At 33.9% G+C, this 19,109-nt stretch overlaps 2 protein-coding genes across 3 annotated transcripts in view; one reads left to right on the forward strand and one right to left on the reverse strand.

The window, feature by feature from the left end:
- The window catches only part of LOC127566109 (uncharacterized), a 117,789-nt gene that overhangs the window by 80,432 nt on the left and 18,248 nt on the right, over positions 1 to 19,109 (forward strand). The gene's annotated exons all lie outside the window — the stretch shown is intronic.
- Positions 1,780 to 17,307, reverse strand: LOC117573081 (catenin alpha). Of its 2 annotated transcripts, none has more exons than XM_034255971.2 (12): positions 17,034 to 17,307; positions 9,151 to 9,527; positions 8,779 to 9,096; positions 8,485 to 8,688; positions 7,742 to 8,426; positions 4,123 to 4,274; positions 3,606 to 3,678; positions 3,392 to 3,459; positions 3,153 to 3,334; positions 2,457 to 2,697; positions 2,286 to 2,402; positions 1,780 to 2,028 (listed from the first exon to the last, which is right to left on the reverse strand). In XM_034255971.2, the coding sequence occupies exons 1-12, from the start codon at positions 17,182 to 17,184 to the stop codon at positions 1,864 to 1,866; spliced, it is 2,733 nt and encodes a 910-aa protein (XP_034111862.1). In that variant the 5' UTR covers positions 17,185 to 17,307; the 3' UTR covers positions 1,780 to 1,863. The 2 variants fall into 2 exon arrangements, with proteins under 2 accessions (XP_034111862.1, XP_034111863.1); XM_034255972.2 differs by lacking the exon at positions 17,034 to 17,307 and adding an exon at positions 16,801 to 16,873.

Here is a 19,109-nt window from a genome sequence, read left to right on the forward strand (position 1 = left end):
AACTGCAAGGCTGATGTGTGCTTCAATAAACAACAACTTAACCAAATTCATCATGCAACTTTCAAGGAAAGATTGCAGGCTAATGCTAGGAATTTTAACTGGTCACTGTTTGTCCGCTGCGCGTGCTATAAAGCTGGATATTACGAACAGCGATCAGTGCAGGAAATGCAACGAGTCCGGTTTTAAGGAAACACTTGAGCATATTCTGGGTAGATGCCCAGCGTTATCCCGACTTCGGATGAAATACCTTGATTCGCCATGCCACAACGATGTTCGTGGCGTTTCACGGCTACAACCCAGGATGCTGCTGGCTTTTGCCAAAAATACATCCATACTGTGCGACTTATGAGACGAAGATACGCTCCACCGGTACAGCTACCACAACTACTGATCGACTTTCGTTATTTTGCTCATTTTCAATTACATTTTAAATTATTTATTTTCGTACCATTAATTTTTCCAAATATATGCGAAACAAAAAGGAAATTTTTTATCGTGGAATATGTGAACCATCAGAACTCAAATCGCATAGGCTTCAGTTGTTTGACGTTTGCAGATTTTCTACATCACTAGAGTTTTAAGTGGCACCCCTATATAATTGTTGGGTGTTCCGGAGTTGGGATACTCAGTAACAGCTTTCCCGCGCTTACAAGCTCTTAGCTTAGCGTCGTTGGTCACTTGATAAGTTTTTTGTGGACATATGTAGATATAACTGTTGAAATTACGTGGCTTGGCAAGGCCGGGTGCTTATAAATTCGCTACGGGTTAACTCGGACAGTGGCGTGGCCCCTTGATGTACCCGTTGCCATGTGTGCTACGGCACATCCCCTCTCTAAATGGGCATTATTCGAGCTTGGCTAAAGCAGCCCATCCATGGCGAGCATGTTGTGTTTGCCGAAATTTTTCTCGTTGATGGTAGTGTTCGTCGGCAAATTTCGTGTTGGCCAAAATGATAGCATGAAATTGAAATCATTCTTTTTTTTTCTATGTTGGCAACAATATGCTCGCCAACGTTGGCGCGAACATCATTTGTGAAATCGTTTAGTAGAGAGAACACGTGTTTGCGCAGCCTGCTGTATGGCATGCAAAATGCGAGGCCTATAAAAATAATAATTTACGCAATAAAGCATGGGAAGTGCTATTGGAGAAATATAATGAGAGGCGTTCGTTTGCGCTTATTGCCTCACGCATTTGTGCTTCCTCGCCTGTGGATGGCCTGCTTTAGTAGCGATATTGTCTAACCCACGACTGGAATTTAGTAACAAAAAAGGTGTAACGTTATCTTTTCTCGTACTAAATTATATTTAGAGTCGGCTTTAGTTAATATCGCTTTATCAATTCACCGAAGTTAACAGTAGAATTAATTTTTCGGTGAAATGGGGGATACCAAAGAAATTTCTAGAGATCTTGATCTCAGGAAATTTGCAGGCCAGCTAAACCGTAGATGGCACATAACTTTAAGTGCTTTAAACATCTGCTGCACAGTTACATTTTATAAAGAAACTCGATTTTGAGTGAATGTTTATTAATTTATATGTGTATTTACTTTTCAGTAAAATATTTTCAAGTTCAAAGAATATAATTTAAATAGAAAAAAGTAAAATTAAAATTAAATGTATAACTTAGCATAATAATGTTTTTTTTTAGCTTGACATATGTAGGCATCTTCATATATGCAAGCACTTATGAAATATTTTCTACCTGTATACATAACTTATTTATCGCTACACAAATTATGTAATTCTGATAATGAAGCATATAAGTATAATTTAGAGTGTGTTAACAGCAGAAATACATTTTTTATTTTAAATTCACGTATTGATAGGAATATATATATTTTATAATTGTTCGAAATATCTGCCTTTATACAGCATCTGCGGGACTTTGGAATTCAGATAACGCATGAATTGGATTTTGCACTTTTTTCTGTGATCCTTTTCGAACTTTAGCACGAACTTCTTCAGGTTTTTCAGGACGCACTAATGGTTTTTTTTCTGGTGCTTTCATTTTCCATACCACAATTGGAGACTAAAAAAGTTTTCATTAGGAAATACTGTTTAGTCATAGAGTACGATAATACATCGCCCGAAAAGTCTTTGTTTTAATTATTAAAGTGACGCACACTACTATACATATGTGAAACTTGCGAAAAAGATAGCCTCCATCTGAGAACAATGCCATAAAACATTTTTCGGCGAGTAACATCGCAAGTGATTTATACAAAAGCTTTTCAGGTGATGAGTTATTTTTGTAAAAAGAAAATTCTATTTATCAAATATACTTACAGTAACGGTGCCTTGTCTGGTGTATTTTGTGGAAGCTACATAGGAGTACTTCACAGTGAGTACAACAGCATTCATCAAATTCTTAGCTGCTTGGATTAATGATGTGGCACTATCCAGCTAAAAAAAAAATTACTATCTATTTTACAAAAATTATTTGTAAATAATTCTTACCCCAGACACGATCAATTCACCACTAATGTTTTGTACATCTGCTTTGACCTTTGAAGTTATTTGAATTTGATGACAATACAATGCGATACGTTGCAAATATGCTAACAAGTCTTTTTTAGTGCTGCTTTCAGGGCATTGCTCAGCTATCTCACGGGTTAACTTATCAAGTTTATTGCCGGCTTCGGATATTTTTTTAGCAGCATTGATAACGTCCATAGTAGTCTTCAAAGGGCCGCGACCTCTATGCATTTGTAAAAATTATTGTTATATATTATTGTATTATTTTATAGCCCCAATTCAAGTTTTAATATATCAGGATAGATTTAAAAAAAATGTTTCACCTTAACCATTAGTTATTTAATAAGCAAAATATATACAAAAGCGATGTTTTTGATTTTGTAACTGTACATAATATTTTCGATACGAATCCAATAACTAAATGGCAAGTTAAAAAACATGATTTATATTGCATTATTTCTAGTACAATGAACAATATGGTTGTGGCCAGGAGCAAAATATTTTCTTCATTCCTAATTTTTCTGAGTAATATCTATATATTTATTATTTAATATAATTTTGGTACTTGTACACTCAGTACAAAAGATTTTTACTTGCGGTTAGTTCTTTGCAAATGGTCTTTCAAGGGAATGAATATCAAAGCACCATTCCTTTTGTTCAATATAATATTTAAATCACCTTGTAAAATCTGTCATTTCCATCATTATCATACACATATGTTTTGCCAAGAAAATGATGTCATTGCCGGTGTCATCCCATTTTGCGACCTCGGAATCAAAAGTAAGTTTTTCCCTTCGAAATAGCTCGACTTGTTGGGCAATCTTTTGCTTATCTTCTTCTGTCATTTTACGCATTGCTTCCTTTAAATCAAATGTACAAACAATAATGAATCAAAAAAAAAATTTGTAATTACTTACTCTAGCTGTGCAAATACCACTAATGTCTGGATACTCGTCAACGGTCTGATCTCCTGTATGTGCACTCGCTAAAAATAATTAGTTACCAATTAATTAATAGAAAAAATTAAAAATACAATTTAATTTCTAATTGTATATTTGAAAAATTAGTACTTAAATTTTATAACTATAAATATACAAGCTAAAATATAAAAATCGAAAATTAAGATCTTACATCGACTTCGAGTTTCCAACGTTAAATCTTCAACTGGTTCAAATTCGGTGTCTGTATCCAAGTCCTCTGAGCTCTGAAAATGTATCAAGCATCATACTTTTTTCAGACAAGATGATAAAATTGATTATGCGGCTACATGCGGCTATACTGACAGTTGAAGCTAAGAAGCTACGATATTATTAGAAGAGCACATTGGTTGTATTTCATTGCCTCCTCGCGGTTAATGCTAATGTTAAAGTTTCACTATCTTAATCACGTCTTTATAGAAGACCAAGAGTTAAGAGCATAAAGCTTTTAAAACAGCAAAATTAGTTTGCAGCAAAACTAAGTACTATGTCCGCATCCTTCCCGTTCGAGTGTGGTAAACTCTGTTCATTTTTGAACGGGAAATGGTCTCTGATTTACAATCTGAATGTAATGTGATTTAGCTCGGTATCGTTTGACTACTTAGATTTGCATAGCGTGTATGTCCATGCACAAGAATAAATTGTTCAAATTAACGTTTCAATTATCTTACTCTATTCATTAACACCGCACGGCGAATTTCTCGAACTCCATCATAAACCAAGCGCGATGCATCAATAAAATCGTTTTCATCAACATCTTTGTTTGAATTGGTAGATAGAGCTTCGACGGCAGCATCAACTCGCTGCTCAAATTTGATCATAACTGAAAGAGATAGCAATTGAATATTATTTATTAAGAATTTCAATTAACATTTCAATGTATTAGACCATTTGGCCATAGTCTCGCCCGCTACATATTGACATATCGAAGTGAAACTTCTATAATATTTTACTGTCGCAAATTTCTTCATTATGCCATTTATAAATTCTTAATACTGCTAACATAAAAAATTCAAATTCAAAAAGTTTACATGTCTTCGATAAGCTTTCATTTTTGTGTGGCAATTTCAGTCTCCTGCTACATACATATACATAAATAAATACAAATTTCTTGAGGCTTTCGGGTTTTTCTGCCTGTGGCAACTTTTTAATAATGGCTGAAAAGTTTTACAACTAAGTTGCCTCCTTCTACCTGTTATAATACACTAGCGTAGCGGGTATAAAAACGTGAGGATAGTATTATGTGTTTCATAAGGGTATAAACAGAGAGCTATTGCACAGCCAGCAACAAACGAAACACATTTTGGCACTAGCCGGCAACCAGCATTTTCTATCAGCAGACAATAATATTATTACAAAATAAGAAAACCAAAAAATAAATTAATTTAAACTAAATAATCAAAAGGGTGATAAAAATAATAATAATGTTAATTGCAAACTTCTTTATGCCCTACTTACAAAGAGCAAAAAATACAAGCACATACATACATTGTCACCCGATAGGGTGATAAGTGATAACTTAGCTTAAACGACTGAGAGCACATCGTCGCAGCTACGCAAAGAAAGATATTCATTTTAACTCAAAATAATCTTTCATGGCTAAGGCTCCGCCTAGGTATTATTACAATAAGTATTACATTGATTTATATATTTCTGGCCTAGGTAACTTTTATCCATACTAGAACTAATTGGCTTTTCCCCAAAACAAAATTTGGACTTTTATCAATAATCGTTTGATATCGATAGAGAATCAAAAACTTACATCGGCAAAAAATGGAATTAACTCGGTAATACAAATTAAAATTACCTCTAATTTCACTAAGTCGCCAGCTGGTGTTCAAGGAAACGTTTAGAAAAACGGCGCTAATTTGCAATGGAAGATGTAGACTCTTAAATCTGTTCGAGTTAACGATTGCCAATTGTCTTTACCGGTGAAAACTTTTAATTTAAAATCAAATCATACAATTCCTGGAAGTACATATTTTAGTTTTTATTCCTAGTTCTTTCTCATTTCACTATAAAATTAAGTCAGCGCTTTATCTTTACACTCAAAAAAGTACAGACATTTTCAATTGGATTGTGTTTAGATACATACATATGTTTCTTAACCCAACTGAACTTCAGAGATAAGTCAAGTTTAATTAAACAATTTATTTTATTTTATTTCTTACCCGAAAATTCTGACCGCGAGGTGAAAAAAAATTATAACAAGTAAGAAAGCTACAGTCGAGTGGACTCGACTGTGAGATACCCGCTACCCATTTTGAATAAAAGAAACATATTTTGCGGTATTTTCTCAAAATATACCGAATATACTGCAAAAATACTAAAAATATACCAAATGGTATATTTGGTATATCGACATAGTACCACATTCAAAATATACCATAGACGGCACAATATACCAGATTGTCAGCCAAAGCAACTAAGACCCCTAGTAAGTAGGCGTTTTTGCCCATACAAAAGTATTTCTTTAATAACTTCGACAATTTTTATCTGATCGGAACCAAATTTTCAGGAATCATAACTACTATAGTAAATATTGTATATACCAAAATTCGCAACTCTAGCTTCAAAATTACGCTTGTTATTCGATTTTTTTGATTTGCGGGGGCGTAAGTGGGCGTGTCAAAAATTTGAAACAAACTTGATCTGCGTGCAAACATATCAAATGCTGTCGAAAAAAAATTATAGCTCTATCTCTTATAGTCTCTGAGATCCAGTGTTTCATACGGACAGACGGACAGACGGACAGACGGACAGACACACAGACGGACAGACGGACATGGCTAGATCGTCTCGGCTGTTGACGCTGATCAAGAATATATATACTTTATAGGGTCGGAGATGCCTCCTTCTACCTGTTACATACATTTCCTGCCGGCACAAAGTTATAATACCCTTCTACCCTATGGGTAGCGGGTATAAAAAGTGGATTTTGCTTCATATTCGAATATTATTTTTTGCCTAAGCACAACGTAATTTATTATAAATTTATCGTCATTCTGCTCAATGTATGTGAGGAAAATGGACAGTAAACAAAATTAGAGATGCAAATATAACTATTCCATTTAGATCTATCCTACTTTATTTAGTCTATTTTTACTTCAATGAGTTTTTTATATGCGATATATTTTTCAACATTCTTTTTGACTCAAAGGAAAAAAAACAAGAGGCAACTCATATAATGTTAAAAATGTCTCGTACGACAAAAATAAAAACAATTGATTCTGTTAAGCGATATTCAAATATTGCCCCAATTAAAAAAAAACAAGTAAGAAAGTTACAGTCGAGTGTGCTCGACTGTGAGATACCCGCTACCCATTTTAAATAAAGGCAAAATATTGCGGTATCATTTTCAAAATATACCGAAAATACTAAAAAAATACTAAAAAAATATACCAAATGGTATATGTGGTATATCGATATAGTACCGCATTCGAAATATACCATAGACGGCACAATGTACCAGATTGTCGGCCAAAGCAACTCAGACCCCTAGTAAGTAGGAGTTTTTGCCCATACAAAAGTATTTCTTTAATAACTTCCACAATTTTTATCTGATCGCAACCAAATTTTCAGGAATCATAACTATTACAGTAATTATTGCATATACCAAAAATTCGTAACTCTAGCTTTTAAAATTACGCTTGTTATTCGATTTTTTTGATTTGCGGGGGCGGAAGTGGGCGTGGCAAAAATTGAAACAAACTTGATCTGCGTGCAAACATAACAAATGCTGTCGAAAAAAAATTATAGCTCTATCTCTTATAGTCTCTGAGATCCAGTGTTTCATACGGACGGACGGACAGACACACAGACGGACAGACGGACATGGCTATATCGACTCGGCTGTTGACGCTGATCAAGAATATATATAATTTATAGGGTCGGAGATGCCTCCTTCTACCTGTTACATACATTTCCTGCCGGCACAAAGTTATAATACCCTTCTACCCTATGGGTAGCGGGTATAAAAATACGAGCGCCTACTATACATTTTAGGAATCATAAAGTCTGTAGTTATTGTTGTATCATTACTCTACGCTTTTCGATTTTTCTCGTTTTCTTGGGCATGCTAAAAATGTAAAACAAACTTGATCTGCGAGCAACAACAAGTAACAAGTGTTGCTATAATTATAATTCCTTCTATTACAGTCTGGGTAGTCTACGCTTTCATGCAGGCAAACAAGACGGACATTGATATATTGTCTCCGCAGTTGACGCTGGTCTATCCTATACGTAGTGGCTATTAAAAGATTACAGCACAAAAAGTATTTTGATACTAACCTTGCTCTCGAAGAACTTTGACTGCTTCTAGGACTCGTTTGGTGTAAATACATGGTTCATAATTATCCATTTCAGCTTCAACAACATTGCATACACGTGACGATCGGCCCTGTATAGATCCCGCTGTTTCACGTAAATCTTTAGCGTCGCCAACTTGTAAAGCCATTACACATTTGTTGACATCTTCTAAAATATGATTTTCCGATACAGCTAAAAAGTCATCAATAGTCGTAATATCATCAACGGCTTCTGTCAAAATTCGAACTTGCACTTCCCATGCCTGTCGATAAGCGGACATATTTTCCTGGGCAACTTTAGAGTTAGGTCGAACCGTAAGAATTGATGCTGCGTTAATTACTTGGGGACACAAACTTTCAATTTGGGCCGCAGCGTATCGGACCATTTTTACTCCATCTTCGTTATTTGACATACTGCACACGAGATTGGCAACTTCAACAAGCTTTTCAGCATGTTTAGTAAATATGTCAGCTTTCTCTCTGACTTTCTTTTCATTCCCTGACTTGGCAGCTTCAATCAAGTCAATCAAAGGAGATGTCGTTTCTAAGAACGAATCGGACACGTGGTCAACAACAGCTTTACGTAACTGCCTGCGAAGATCTCTCGTTTTACGACACATTTGATCAATTGCGCGATCCAGTCCTGCTGTATTATCTTTCTGGCCCATCTTGAAAAAAAATAAGATTCACAATTATTTATACTAAAATAACATACAAAATACTCACATTTGACATGTATTCAGAGAGAAGATCCTGTAAAGCTTGACGCACAGCATTACATTCCGCTACAATTCTTTCTCTGCGCTCGTCTCGCGTACAGTCTGCATCGGCCATTAATGCTGCTGCACTGATTATACTCTCGAGACGTTCTTCAAGCAGTTGACGTGACCGTTTCTCACTATAAGTCATGGGATCCATTACAATGCCTTCCTAAAATATTATTTTACATAATATAAAAGTAAACCGCTGTAGCAAGTTTATGTATGAAAAAAATTATAATTGATTTTTGTTTAAACTCACATCAAAATCGTCCAAGGCTGCAGCTAATTCCCCAGCGCCACTGTAAACATCAGTAGGTTGTGATGATTTTCCTTGTGCTACATCACTAATCGTATTTACTGCGTCGCAAACTTGTTTCAAAATGAAATCCCGGTTGACTTTGGCTAAATCTAATTCTGGGTGTCGAACATAGACCTTGGATGCGGTTAGAAGCATTGTGGAATGTTTTTTTAGCATTGCACGAGCAGCAGCCAAGTCATCTCGCAATTGAGGATCTTTTAGCTCCTGCTGACGTTTTGCTGCTTGTTTTATAAGTTCTCCAGCGTTGCGACCAAATTGCTACAAACAACCAAATGTTCAAATTTTATATTAAATAAAACATTTTATACTTACTCTCATATTGTCCATGAGTTCATCTTGGCTAGATGCATTTTTCAGTTTATTGAGGTCATCTTCAACAATATGAAGAGACTTAAGCAATAAATGAACATCAACCATATCAGCCAATATTAGTAATCGTGTGACAGCAGAAAGTAAATTTCTAGCTGCCCGCACCATGTTTCCGCGTTTCAATGAACTGCATGGATCTTCTGAAAATTCTCTTGCTGCCAGACTCATTGCATCTCCAGTTTTCCTCACTTCATCTACCGCTGATAACATCTCCTGAGTAATGTCTGGATTTTCATACGCAATTTGTTCTCCTTTTTGAATGAAGTTTTCCGTGGCTTTTTCAACTGCTGCAACTAGTGCGCTAGCTCGTTTTGATTTTCCTAAAAGAACAGAGGCAGAAATACTTTTCTTGATATTCATATATTCTATTCATTATATTCTATGTCTATTCATATACATTACAATATATATGAAATTCTTCATACTCATTGATTTGTTATTTTATCACAAAAAAAAGACATATTATTTATTACGGAGTATTTTTTTTTTGGTTATAGGCAAATGTATAGTAGACAACATTGTGCATATCATCTGAAAATTACTATGACTATCCCGTATTCACTTCTAACTTTTACTATCATATTATCCTTTTATTGGAAATATCTCCCAAATTTATATTTTCCTGCCAGCCAATAATTGCATACAAAATCAAAAGTTTTCATAAATACTATTTTATATTATTTATTTTTTTCGAGTTCTCAGATATAATTTCTACATAGTTTGCCTATTTTTTATATAATTTTATGATAATTATTTGTTGTTTTTTGAAACCACTTCAAATAGCACACTCAGACTCTAGAAATGAAAGCTAAAATGGGTTGATACTGAAAACAAATTCTTTGTATGAAAATATTTTCTCCAGATCTGGAGAATAATAATTCTTCGGTGCGAACAATTTTAAGTTGGTTGAACTATGTGGGTTTAATAGCAAGAATAAGAAAACAAAGCTGGTCATATATGTCACCATCACCATACCTGGCAATGCACTATGGGCAAAAAGTCGCTAAGTGCGGCATTTTTACATTTTTTTTTGTGTTCGGTATCATTAAATTGACTTTATTTTTGAATTAGAATACTTCAAGAATACTGAAACATATTTTTAAAGAATTTTAGACTTCGTTGGTAATTTGTTATTCGCCCATATTAAAAGACTATGGTCTGGACCCTCTAAAAAAAAAAAAAAATTTGCGTGAAAATTTGTGATTTTTTCTGTCAGTTTTATATTCAAATATTAAATCAAATAAAAAAGATTGAATATGGAATTTAATCGTCAAAGTATGTAATATTAATTATTGGCACTAAATTTTTAGAACATGTGATATAATGTCCAATTGTCCCTGGTAACAAATGTATTTGTGTTTCTGTGGAGTGTAACTAGTGCGTCTACGCCGGTCGAGGCAATATTAAAGCTGAATGTTATTAACCAAACTGTTAACAATCAAATAGTGGTTAACATTTTTGCCCGATTTACGCCAAAACTTAATGTTGCAGTTGTATTTACGTCTTGTTATCCAACGTTGCTTGATTTTTGGAGCAACAACAACCGCCAACAAACTGCTGTGAATCAGTTTTGTTTTGCAAAATATCGATGAAAATGAATTAAGTGATGTTCAGCACATCTTAATAAAAGATAAGTTTATTCAGTTTTTCGGATTGAATAAGACTATTTATTATACCCGCTACCCATAGGGTAGAAGGGTATTAAAACTTTGTGCCGACAGGAAATGTATGTAACAGGTAGAAGGAGGCATCTCCGACCCTATAAAGAATATATATTCTTGATCAGCGCCAACAGCCGAGACGATATAGCCATGTCCGTCTGTGTGTCTATCCGTATGAAACACTGGATCTCAGGGACTATAAGGCATAGAGCTCTAATTTTTTTCGACAGCATTTGTTATGTTTGCACGAAGATCAAGTTTGTTTCAAATTTTTGCCACGCCCACTTCCGCCCCCGCAAATCAAAAAAATCGAATAACAAGCGTAATTTTAAAGCTAAAGTTGCGAATTTTGGTATATATAGTAGTTATGATTCCTGAAAATTTGGTTGCGATCAGATAAAAATGTCGTAGTTATTAAAGAAATATTTTTGTATGGGCAAAAACGCCTACTTACTAGGGGTCTTAGATGCTTTGGCTGACAATCTGGTATATTGTGCCGCCTATGGTATATTTATAGTATTTTTGCAGTATATATTAAAAATATAAATCGCATAAATATATACATAAATCGCATTAAAAAAAATATATATATGTATGTTTGTATTCCCGACCGGGACTCGAATTCGCCCACCACAATTACTATAGTAATTATTGTGAAGCCGCTATTGAACTCTAAACATCTAAGACACAAGCAATTGTTGTCGTGTTCATCTTCGTTGCAACACTACACATGCATACACACACCAATATCGAGCATGTATGTAGATACATAGACGCATACATACAAAAGAAATCATAGCAGGCGTTTTTGCCCATACAAAAGTATTTTTTCAATAACTTCGACAATTTTTAATGTGATCGCAACCAAGTTTTCAGCAATCATAATGACTATAGTTATTATTGTATGTACCAAAATTCCGAAGTGGGCGTGGCAAAAATTTGAAACAAGCATAACAAATGCTGTCGAAGAAAATTATAGCTCTAACTCTTGTAGTCTCTGAGACCCATTGTTTCATACGTAGACAGAGAGACGGACATGGCTAGATCGTCTCGACTGTTGACGCTGATCAAGAATATATATACTTTATAGAGATACCTCCTTCTACCTGTAACATACATTTCCTGCCGGTACAAAGATATAATGCCCGTATACCCTATGGGTTGCGGGTATAAAAAGGTTCCACGAAGACTTCCAGTTTAATCAAGCCTGCACTAGATATCATTTTAGAATGAAAGTAATTACTATTTCATCCTTTGTTTTTTGATTTAGTTAATGTTTACCAACTATTTGGTTTGTTATGACGCCTTTTCGATTTAGAAACTACTCTTTGACTCTAGCACTTATTTTTGTTTGCAATTTTTGCTATGGCAGGTATAGTATAGTATGGTATAGTTTTTCGATTTGAACTAAATTTGGGAAACATATATAAAATTGCTCAAAACACAATCCATGAGTTTGGTTTACATATATTCAAAAACAAAAAAAAAATTCTTCAAGCTAAATGCTAAGAACTAACCGAATCAACCGTTTCTATAGCAGCTATATGATATAGACAGACTTACGAAATTTTATATTACATACATTTTTAAAAAATTTTGGTATAAATTTCGTCGCAAGTATGTACTTATGGCCGCGGCTCAATACAAGCCCAACCACTGTGCATCGGTTCCACTTATATTGAATTTGAATTCCATTTTGTTGTATCCTTGTTGGCCTAGTTTAGACGGTTTACCTTCATTCTTTTATTCAAGGGCGGCTTTTTTCCAGGTGTCCTTGCTATGAAGCCCATTTCATTTAATCTAAACATCAAGCAGGCTCGTTCTCATTAGAGCATTATCATCTCGAGCTATTTTGCATTTTATCAATACCAAAATTAATTTCCTTTCCACTTCACCAGTATCACGACGCAGTGAGCTTTCATTTTGTTCAGCTAATAAAATAATTCTTAAATTCTATTTTAACAATTGAGCTCTTGAAATTACGATTCGAATTCGTCACAGATCGACTAACTAAACTAAGCGCGAAAATTCGTAGGATTTTTAATTGATTCGTAATATAAATTTAGTATTTTGGGTCTTATTTTGAGAACTTTCCTTATTGAGATTAATTTTCATAGTTTGGATCTTTTGCTCTTAAATAAATATTGTTTTAAGAGCTCAGATTTAAGATTAATGTTCTTAATTGTGGTAAAGTGGTATTTTTCAGTTAATATACAGTGGATAACAGCTTATTTCAACCACCACCAAACGTCAACTTTGAATCAGTATACTGTCCAAACTAAAAAATGTATTCAATTTATTTACGCAGGATTTTAGATTAATGTTTTAACATAGAGATATCCTGTCATTTATTCTCTATTATTTGTTTACTATATAACATTATAGAAAAACAAAAAATAACCAAAAAAAAGCGTTCATGTTTGTGTGATTTGCTGGCATCTCACATTTGGCTTCTGCCTTATTATTCCTACGAATCATCTTGTTTAGCTTTAAATTTTTTTTTAGAAAATATAACAGTATATTACAAAATAATAGTAAACAGATGGTGCTTACAAATAAATTTGAGTAATTTTTTAGAAAAAATCGCTAATCTTGGAGCCAATGTTTATACCCGCAACCCATAGGATAAAAGGGTATTATAACTTTGTACCGGCAAGAAATGTATGTAACAGGTAGAAGGAGGCATCTCCGACCCTATAAAGTATATATATTCTTGATCAGCGTCAACAGCGGAGACGATCTAGACATGTCCGTCCGTCCGTATGAAACACTGGATCTCAGAGACTATAAGAGATAGAGCTATAATTTTTTCGACAGCATTTGTTATGTTTGCACGCAAATTTTTTCCGCCCCTACATATCAAAAAAATCGAATTACAAGCGTCATTTTAAAGCTAGAGCTGCGAAAAATACAATAACAACTAAAGTATTTGTGATTCCTGAAAATTTGGTTGCGATCCGATAAAAATTGTTGAAGTTACTAAAGAAATACAGTAGATTCCGTTTATAGCGACTTTCAAGGGACCGACGATTTTACGTCGTTATACGCGGAAGACGCACTAATCGAAAGGAGCAAAATAAATTTTTGTTTTGTTTTTTTTTATGGTTGCCATGTTCGTAATAGGTTTTTAAGATGAAACAAATGAATTTTTAAACAAAACAAAAAATTTATAAATTACTTTATTGGAATGGTTTTCCCATAATAAATCGTATACCTGCTAAAACTAACAGAGAGTAGTGAGTATGTAAGAACCTTCGTGTCGCTCCTACGCTCCCAACAAGAGTGCCACTCACTGATAAATGCATACATTTATGACAGCGTCGTTTGATACTTAAATTTGTTGGCAGTATTTCGCTGTATTTTTTTTTCGTCGCAATATCCGGTTGAATTGTGAAAATTTCGTCGGTATAAGCGGTTTGTCGGTAAAAGCGGAGACGTACTAAGCGGAGGCCCTTTCATATAAGGTTGTATGGGGACCAACCAAGCCATCGACTTTTCGTCGCAATAACCGGAAGGACACTATAAGCGGAGTCGTTATAACCGGATTCTACTGTACTTTTGTATGGGCAAAAACGCCTACTTACAAGGGGATCATAGTTGCTTTGGACGACAATCTGGTATATTGTGCTGTCTATGGTATATTTTGAATGTGGTACTATATCGATATACCAAATATATATATTATATATATATATATATATATATTATATAAAGTAAAGTATATAAAGTAACAGTCGAGTGTGCTCGACTGTGAGATACAAAAATGGGTAGCTGGTACCAGCTGGTAGCTGGTATATATATATATATAAGTACCGCAATAATTAGTTTTATTTCAAAATGGGTAGCTGGCTATATACCATATATATATATATATACTATATACATACATATATAAATATATACCAGCTACCCATTTTGAAATAAAGCTAATTATTGAGGTATTTCTGTATCTCAGAGTCGAGAACACTCGACTGTTACTTGTTTTATCTACATACAGTGGTTCACAGCTTATTTCAACCACCAGCAACCGACAACTTTGAGTCAGTGTACTAGCCAAACTAAAAGAGATATTAACTTTATTTAAACGCAGGATTGTAGTTTAATGTTTTAAAATACAAGATATTTTTTCATTTATCCTCTAATTTTTTGTTTAGTATATAAAATTATTGAAAAACAAAAAAAATTCCAAAAAAAAGTACCACAGCTTATTTCAACCAGCAACTTTGTAGCTGTGCGAAGATCAGTTTCCTAGGAAAATAACTGGTCTTTATGGATCTATTGCTTTGTATATAGTATTTTCAATACATAGAAGTTAGATTTTCGACATTTTAAGCTTTAGATCTCGAAATACACGCGTATTTTACAAAATGGGTCCGTGAACCACAATTGAGAAGGAAAATGACGTCATAGCTCCTTTAAAAGAATGGATTTCCCGTCCAAAAATTTATGAATTGCTGCATCTGAGTGTTTCGAATGTGCAAATAATCATTTCATTGTTTTTTTTCGGGAAAGTATAGTGCATGAGAAGGGCAAAAATGTACCAATGCATTTTTAATGAGACCGACGCGTGTTATATTGTCCGGAAAATCTGGAAAATCCAAAATTTTCGCCACCAAAATTGGCCAGTGTTATAGAGGAGGAATTGAGTAAGGCGTGCCACCCAGAATCAATTCGAGAGTACTGCGGGAAAGTAACTTTAATGACAGTATAAGGCGCAAGAAACCGTTTTATAAGGCGCGCGAATCAAAAGGATCCTTTGAAATTTGTCAAGGAGCATGTGGGAAAGGATATAAACTTTTGGAACTTAATCATATTTGTGGACTAGTCCAAAATTAACATTTTTGGCTTGGTTGGAGCTCCATATGTCGGTCAGAATCCAAATTCCGGGCTTCAAAACATAAATTTAAAGCCTACAGTCACGCATTACGGTGGTAGCGTCGTGGTTTGGGCCTGTATGTCCACAGCCGTAGTCGGAAAAACTCAATTTTATTGACGCGACCATTGACTAGACTCAATACCTAGAGGTACTGAATGTCAATTTGATCCAAAGTGCAGATAAACTGGGCATTAAGGATGATTTCCGCTTCTACCAAGACAATGACCCTAGGCTTAAGGCAGGAATTGGGCAGGATTGGCTAATGCGCAACTGTCGTCATGTCATGAAACCATCAGCTCAGTAACCTGACATAAATGTTGTAAAAATTTTTGAGCCATTTTGGACCAGAACATCGGAAAAAGACCAATTTCCAACAAATCTAACCTCAAAACGGCTTTAGTGGAAGAATGGGACAAAATTAGCCCCTATATCACAAAAAAAATGGTGGAATCTATTCCAAACTGTCTGGAAGGAGCTATTAACCAAGAAGGAGGTCATACGAAATTCGAAAAACACAGTTTAACATATTTATATTTAGTTATTTTCAGCTGGTTGAAATAAGCTGTGGTACTTTTTTTTGGCATTTTTTTGTTTTTGAATAAATTTTATATACTAAACAAAAAATTAGAGGATAAATGAAAAAGTATCTTGTATGTTAAAACATTAAACTACAATCCTGCGTTTAAATAAAGTTAATATCTCTTTTAGTTTGGCTAGTACACTGACTCAAAGTTGTCGGTTGGTGGTGGTTGAAATAAGCTGTGAACCACTGTACATATGTACATGTAAATGTATGTACATGCAAATGTACATTCATACATGCGTACGTATAAACATTCATATGTAAATTCTTCTGTAATGTGTAAATACATACATATACGTATGAAGCAAATATTCATACAATTAAAGGCTCATATACATATGAAGTAAGCATATGTATTTGAATTCACGTAAATGCATGAATGACCAGTTGACCTAATAAATGTCGTAAAAACTATAAAAACTGTATATAGACAGAGATTCTTAAATACCAAACTACATACATAGATACTATACCATATTTAAAGTAGATATAGGGTCCTAGGTTATGAGTCACTATACGATTGTTTAGCATTTTATATTCGCTGCTTAGTCCAATAACCAACCGAAATTTATGAATAGAGATGCTTGGTATTGTTGACACAATTGTCAATTATCGAACATTTTACTATAAATATGTTTGTATTTACATATTTACGTAGCAATACCTTTAATCACATTCTAAATCTTGTAATACACATTTTACTTACCTTTTTTTTTTTTGCTAGGACCTTTGGTGTTCACTAGTGTTGTCACTTGTAATACCAAAGGCTCTAATGTTTTCTCCACAGACATTGTACGGATTTCCAAATTTTTTGGGTCCCATTTTAAGGCTATTTGTCCAAAATCTGATAACGCCATTTCGAAATATGTTTTTTATATTTGACACAATCAGACGCTCGAATTATTTTTTCGTCTATAAAGACGACGCCTTATTTTATAAAAAAAAAAATCGATTTGGAAGTGTCGATATCTTTCGGTATACGTAGAGTAACGATACTTAGGTGAATAATCAATTCAAAAAAAATGTTCCATACGATTTATCTGTTGATACACTAATGACACTTTGATTATATACTGCACTGTACATTTAAGTTACAAGTAGTTGAATTATTAATTAATGTTATTTGTTGTCATATCCATACATATTGGAAATATATAAATGTGTATTAGTTTACTTCCACAACTTAATGTCCGTCAAGATAGTTCCGCAACTTTGGCGTCGCCTATCGGGATAAAAATATCGGATGCTGTTTAAAGAAAACGATTATATTAATTTTAAAATGTCGCAATTATCACAAAAATTGAATTTTCCCAAAAAGGGCTATAACGACTTCAATAAAACAAAGAGCGACATAGTTAAACAAATGTGAAGAATAATTTAAAATTAATGTCGATATATTGCTTATGCACTAAACATGATTATAAACTTATAATATATATATGAAATAATATAAAAATTTAATATAAATTTAAATTTATTGCTTTTTTGTTTCATTTTGTTGTTTTCTGTAAGTATTCACTGTCCCCCCAAAATCAATTTAACTATATTGTGCCCCGCTTTAAATCGGCTATGGGTTGAGTACATGTTTATTTTCTTAAAAACCGCTATAAGTATTTTGACCATAATTGCTGCATATCTTCCTGGAACTGGAGCTGAGGTGGTTAAAATTTTCCCAAATATCTCGCAAACAGCTAAAGAAAAATTAATGATTTCATACGGATATATTTCTAAAACTATACCCTATAATTTGTCAAAAGCCAAATTTGCCGACAATTTTTCAGAACCGAGATATGGACAAAATTGTTAGAACCCCAATTTATCTTTTACGAATTTATACCAAGTACTAAATCAATTTGACGATCATGGATTAAATAAAAAGAAAAAATCTAATTTTTTCATCCAGGTCGAGTGTTACGTTCGCCCCATGTAAAAACCCATAAGAAAAAAAATCGGATTGAAACGTAAGCTAGTGCAGTGGGAATAAGCTATAATATTGCGTACCTATCTTTACGCACACCACATCTTAAGCGTCAACTATCGATATAATAATAACTGATAGATATCATTGTTTTTGTCTTAATGCCACGTTTCCACAGCCAGTCAGTTATTTTACGTCCGTTCAATCCCCGTTTTGACAATTCAACAGCCACAAACAACATTTCTTCGCGAATGCCACTCTACGAGATTGCTGGAGATATGTTTTAAAAATCAAAATAAATTTTTTTATTTCTTTTTTTATACCATGACACACTTAAGTGCCAGGCTAGCACTGTCAGCTGTTTGTTGAGTGTTGAGCTCATTTTCGGTTTCACATTGATAAAATATCGTGTGACTACCCATAGTGTCTTCAATATTTCTACGTTCGTTTTAGAAACTTTCATGTAGCTCGCGAACGTAGAAAACTGATTTTTTCATATGGGTTTTTACATGGGGCGAGCGTAACATTCTTGGTTAATTTCCATTAAGTTAAAATGGTACATTTGCCCCCAGTAAAATCGCAAAATAGCCTAATTCCACTGCATTTAGTTTTTTTAAGTTTCGAACCAACTGTTTTTTCTTATGAGTTTTTACATTGGACGAACGTAACATTGGACCTGAATATATATTCAATATAGTCCTTCGTAGTGCTGCAAAAACATCGAGGTTTGGCACCATCGAGGTTTCCGATGTTTAAAAAAAAACATCGATAGTATCGATGTTTAGAACAATTTTTTTGTAATTATTTGATATACAAGTTTAAAATCTTAAATAAAAGCGAGTTTTTTTTCTAAACCAAAACAAA

The sequence above is a fragment of the Drosophila albomicans genome, chromosome 2R, assembly GCF_009650485.2.
Source record: "Drosophila albomicans strain 15112-1751.03 chromosome 2R, ASM965048v2, whole genome shotgun sequence".
NCBI lineage: Eukaryota > Metazoa > Arthropoda > Insecta > Diptera > Drosophilidae > Drosophila > Drosophila albomicans.